The sequence below is a fragment of the Bombus impatiens genome, unplaced genomic scaffold (genome assembly GCF_000188095.3).
Source record: "Bombus impatiens unplaced genomic scaffold, BIMP_2.2 scf_0434, whole genome shotgun sequence".
NCBI lineage: Eukaryota > Metazoa > Arthropoda > Insecta > Hymenoptera > Apidae > Bombus > Bombus impatiens.
In genome coordinates, this window is record NT_176853.1 from 456005 (window position 1) to 462004 (window position 6000).

The 6000-nt window shown below is 40.9% G+C and overlaps 1 protein-coding gene across 1 annotated transcript; it reads right to left on the bottom strand.

Moving 5' to 3' along the window:
* Positions 1-3989: 3989 nt before the first annotated feature.
* On the bottom strand, positions 3990-5599 carry LOC105680908. Its single transcript, XM_033321357.1, has one exon. It carries the CDS (start codon positions 5170-5172, stop codon positions 4552-4554), a length of 621 nt encoding a protein of 206 aa, XP_033177248.1. The 5' UTR covers positions 5173-5599; the 3' UTR covers positions 3990-4551.
* Between the last annotated feature and the right edge of the window lie 401 nt (positions 5600-6000).

Below are 6000 nucleotides of genomic sequence, written 5' to 3' on the forward strand. Positions count from 1 at the left end.
AATATGTATCAACATAATAAAATAGCACATGCTTTAAACAATGGTTTCTGATAAAAGTATAAAAAATTAACAAAAATTTTTGGTCAGTGATCGAGTTTTATTTATTTAACCATAAGTTATTTTTTCGTCATAAATAAGTTAGAACGACGCAGAAAAAAGTTGTGATAAACTTAGTTTTATGTACAATAACCTATTGCGTATTGCGAGTAGAAATAATGTCTACTACAAGATTAAACTATAATCTATAAAACGTTATAAACGTTTATGCAATTCTGTAAGACATATTGAAAAATTACATCTCGTTGGATAAAGTGGTCTTTATTCCTAAAGAAATTAAAATTTAGGAAATCTCAAATACATACTTCAAAGATTTTTATAGTATTATATAATTTTTAATTACTTAATATTAATTTCATTTTTTAAATCACATTAAAATGATTCTAATTTGGAATCGCTTTTAAATCAGAGGTACATTTCTTTCACAATTTATTTTCGTGGATTTAAATTATATAAATTATATAATATAGAAAAAATAATTTTAATAGTTCTAATGAAGTAAATAATTCTTTATTATATTTTCATAGTGTATTCGTATATTATACTTATATACCGTATTTGTAAGATATTTACCCTTATTAATTTATTACAAAACTACAAACACAATAACAAGGTCTATGTGAGGCAAAAAGGTGAATAAAACAGCAAAATAAAAATTGATATGAAAAATTCAAATTAAACATATCAATTAATACACTTTCATGCGAAAAATTGCAGAGTTGGACAAAATTATAAAAAGGAAAATGGAATTATCATAAAACAATAAATAGCAAATGCAAGGATACAAAGATCGCAAGGTGCGTGGCTTGTTAGAATCTTCTACCTATCGCATTTAAATTCTCAATAACTCATGCGTAAACATAAAGTGGGAAAAGTCTTCGTGCGGTATTTCCGCATGTCGTATTACGCTATACATATTATATTACGTTATACTATATAACGTTATTTTCCCTTATGTTATATTTTACTACTTTGTATTGTATTATATTACATTATATTACGTTATATTATGGTATATCACGTTACATTCTATTACGTTATATTGTATTTCGTTATATTATATCATAACACGTTATATTATGTTACATTATATTGCAATACATTATACTATATACCGTTATATTCTATTATATTATAATGTATTACATTATATATGTCGGAGATGAAAGGACATCGAAGCCTCCCTGTTACGCCGCCTAAAACATCTGCACGCCAGCCCGCGCGACCGAACAACAACCGGCCTGCGTAACGTCACTTCGACCCTCAATAAACCTAAGGACCCACCACAACTTTCACTTCCCTGTATTGTTTCGCCATGTGTCTTCAATCCGTTTGTCTTGAAGAATTTCTAAAACTTAAAAATATTCTCGAATCACAGTCGGTTTTTAGAGAGGTCCTTGGGTTTATTAGTCGCACTTAAAACACGGAGAAAGCGGGTATGCACCCATTAGGAAAATCCGAATAGCCCTCTAATAAAACAAGCTGGGTTTTCTTCACGAATACGGTTATCTATCCACCACGATGGTAGGAGACTTCCTACTCATCCCTTCGAGCAGTAGTGCAGGTCATGACCAATCAACACCGCGGTTCGTTACCCTCACTTTTCCTAACGAAAGTGGGAACAACGAATCCGCGTTCTTTAGGTGACAGGGATACATACACAACGAACTTTTTGTCCGTATTAGAAAAAGAGCGACAGTCAGTCTAAAACTAATGCCTAACGCGGCAGTCTACACATAGCGCGAGAGTCGCATACTTCACGCAAAGGGTAGTCTAAGCATAACGCGAGAGTCGGTCTCTGTATTGTCGAGCATACATTTCCTCTCCTAAATATCTTATAGTGCTACGTCCACTAATACATTAAATCCAATTATAAGAGCCCTGCTCTAACGTACATATCTATCGCAACATCGTGCGACAAGTTGTTATCTCTTTATCTCTCTTCGACAGTGTAATCTAAGTGTTGGAAATATATAATTTATAATTCTGTGAATCACAGTGTTATACAAACTCGATCATCCCTATTATCTCAACGGAAATCAGGGGATCGATCAATTCGTGGTGTCGATTGTTATAATCGTAACGGGAATTTACGACTCCCGTTGACGTCTCTCCTCGCGATTACGTCACCCCGCAATTGGTCGAATTTACACTCCCCTTTGGAACTTCGGGATAATCCCCTAACACCGTAATCAAGATTCTATCATAGGCGTAATTAAGCAATTGTCGTCTTTCGATCCGATTGTATTTGTTCGAGATTTGTGACAATGCGCTTGGGCTTGAGGCGACGTATAACGTTATACCATATGACGCTATACCATATAACGTTATACCATATAACGAAATACGTTACAACGTTATACCATATAACGTAATACGTTACAACGTAATACCATATAACGTAATACGTCATAACGTTATACCATATGACGTAATACGCTATAACGGTATACCATATAACATAATACGTTATAGCGTTATACCATATAACGTAATACGTTATATCGTTATGCCGTATAACGTAATGCGTTGTAACGTTATACCATATAACGTAATACGGTATAACGTTATACCTAATAACGTAATACGTTATAACGCTATAACATATGACGTTATACCATGTAACGTAACACGTTATAACATTATACCATATAACGTAATACGCTATAACGTTATACCATATGACGTAATACGTTATAACGTTATACCATATAACGTTATATTATATAACGTAATACGTTATAGCTTCATACCATATAACGTATTACGTCATGGCGTTATACCATATAACGTAATACGTTATAGCGTTATACCATATAACGTAATACGTTATAGCGTCTGTTACGACCGTTCGCGGAGAGACGCGGTCGCGAGGAAAACGCGTCAGCGAGAGGCGTAAATTCTCGCTACGATTCGGTGAATCGACGCCGCGAAGTAGTCGTTCCCCTGTTTCGGTTAAGAAGAGGTGGTTGAATGAATGACACAGTAGTAAGTTATATTTCACCGTTTATTCCACTAACTTATAACGTAGGTAGTTACGCTGGTGCGTATGTGCGAGATGAGTGAGTGACTGATCTGCGGGTGTGTATACTCGCCCGAAGGGTGTTGACCGTTCAAAGGATGTGAAATCAGTACCGTCTTGGGAGACGATGCTGTCTCGGAGGAAAGCTAAGGATGGTTGTGTCTAGCGCACGGGACCATCGGATTTGTTGGTGCCGATGTTAGTTAAGAGAGTGAGGGAATAGCCTTCGTTGTTAATTGGTTAAACGAAGGGTCTTAACCGCCCTCGAGAGAAAGTAGTTAGTGGGAGGAAAGTTGCAGCGTACGTGAGAAAAACTAACTTTGTAACTTTCCCTTGTCACGCCGTGTTAGACAATAGTCTTTGGAGATTCTTCGGAAACAGACGTTTTTTTGGTTTGGAGGACCTTTTCTAGGAAATCCATGAGATTTATGGCAGGTACTTGAAACTATGGAGGATACGCTGCGAGTATCCGAAGACATCTGGTTGCCATATTGCCCGCGGTGTGTGGCCTGGGCTAGGTAGAGTGTTACGCGACGTAACATCCTCCCCCCGTTGAGAGGGTACCGATCAAAAGTTCTGTAAGGTAAAGTTAATTGGAGCTGCCGCCCAACTCCATGTTGATTGTTGATGGCCCGTATTCTGCTGGATCGGCTTGGCTCGATGGTAGGACGAGCTGCGTGGCACCTCGATCCAAGATGCTCCTTGCCGTGTGAACAGCCGTCCGGATGATGCTGTCGTCCCCAGGGTGAACTTGGCGATGCGGCCGAAGGCCCGTTGCCTGGATGGCACCTTGTCTCCCTTGTAGTCTGGATCGCGGTCTTCCTCGTCGATGCCGAGCGATTTCCAGATGAAATTCACGACCCAAGAAGTGTCGTGAATCTTGCTTCTGGAAGTGTCGTTAAACACCTCGGTGATGCTTGGTGAAGATTCATCAAGCGCGGTGCGGCGGTTTGAGGTTGCCTGGGAGGCTGGACTCCCCCCGATGACCCGCTCGAATCGCATTCTCTTAGTGATGATCCTTGGTGGAGAATGACCGTTGGACGTCGTGATTGGGACTTGTCATGTGCTCGGTAGCGTTCCTTATGATTCCCTCAACTCCTGAAGTGGTGCTTGATCGGGTGGATACGCTGCCAACTGGATGCCGGCATGGTGAGGCTGTCCTGAAATCACGCTCCCGTAAACTCGTTAGTGCGTCACCTATTGGGAAGTGATCGGGAATGAGGATAGGGAGATCATTCGGATTGGGTGATACGGGATGGCAAATTTGAAGGGTTGAAAATCCATTGTATCTGCCGGCCGTCGAGAAAACTTGTGCCCCTTTCTGGGGTTCGTCGGACTGCTATGGGGTCCGAATTTCCAGCAACTCCCTGTTAACCTTGACGGAGTTGGTGCCGTTGTCTGTGATGATTTTCGCGCAGTATCCTTGCCGAGAGCTGAATCGGCGTAGAGCGGCTAGGAATGCGCAGGTTTGGTTATTTAATTCTTCCTCGTCTTCGATTGGTGTTTGGTCGATGAGCTTCGGTCGGTGCCTTTGTTCCACGATGCTCGAGATTCATGTGGAGGATGAGACTCTCGGTCTTTTGGAGTCGACTGGGTAGATCTCCGCGAAAATTCGGTTGTGCGTCTCGATCGATGTGTAAAGTGCTGTTGCGATGATCCAGGCGGAGATCGTCCATTAGAGATCGGTTGTGCGGCGAACGACCGCCCGACGATCGATCTCCAGACGACCGACCGCTCGTTGACCGACCGCTGGAATACCGATCGCTTGAATACCGATCGCTTGAATACCGTGGACTGACCTGAGTGAGCGCTCGGTGTAAATATGTGTGATGGCGTTGCCCGCACATGTGACATGAACCGGATGTGCATTGGGTGAGTGAATGACCTCTGCCTAAGCAATTTATACAGAGCGATACCCGTTTTACAACTTCGAGGCGTTTTGTAGCCGATTTGGCCTTAAAGACCTTGCAATATCCGAGTTCGTGAGATCCTTTGCAGGTCGGACACATCCACATCCGATCTGTAATGTGTGTTCGTTCATGCCGTACGTTTTGTCGGTGACGAGTGTGTTCATGGGTATCCCCATTTCTCATTGGTGTTGGAGCGTTCGTTTAATCGCCGTTTGTCCTTGTTTGTAAGAAGTCCATCAAGTGCGTGTATGACGGCATTTTCTTGTCTGGTAATGTACATTGCCATTTGCGAATGATAGCTGGGGGTAGCTTCGATGTAAGTAATTTGATAAGAATGGTGTTTGAAGTGATTGGGTCACCGAGGTTCTCTAACGCTTGGAGATTTATCTTGACCGAGAAAGTCATCTATGGCTTCGGGTGTCTCTTTAACTATTTTCGGATAGTCGAAAAGCAAGTCTAGGTGGCGCATGCAGATTTGACGGTGGCAGTCGAATTTTTCTTTAAGCACGTCGACGGCGCTTGCATAGTTTGACTCGGTGATGGCTAACGATTGTATACTTCGCGCGGCCTTTCCGGTCAAAGCGGATCGTAGGTAGTGAAATTTCAGCACGGATGTAAGTCGCTCGCTCTGATCGATAGTGGATGAGAAGGAGTCGTAAAACGAGTGCCAATTTTCGATGGCACCGTCAAAAGTAGGCAGGTGAATTTCCGGCAGTTTAACTGATGTCGTAACGTAACACGTTATAACGTTATAACATATAACATAATATGTTATAGCATTATACCATATAACTTGATACGTTATGTCATTGTACCATATAACGTAATACGTTATAGCTTCATACCATAAAACGTAATACGTTATAGCGTTATAACACATAACGTAATACGTTATATCGTTATGCCATATAACGTAATGTGTTATAACGTAATAGCATGTAACGTAATACGTTATAACGTAATTCCATATAACGTAATATGTTATAACGTTATACCATATGACGTTATACC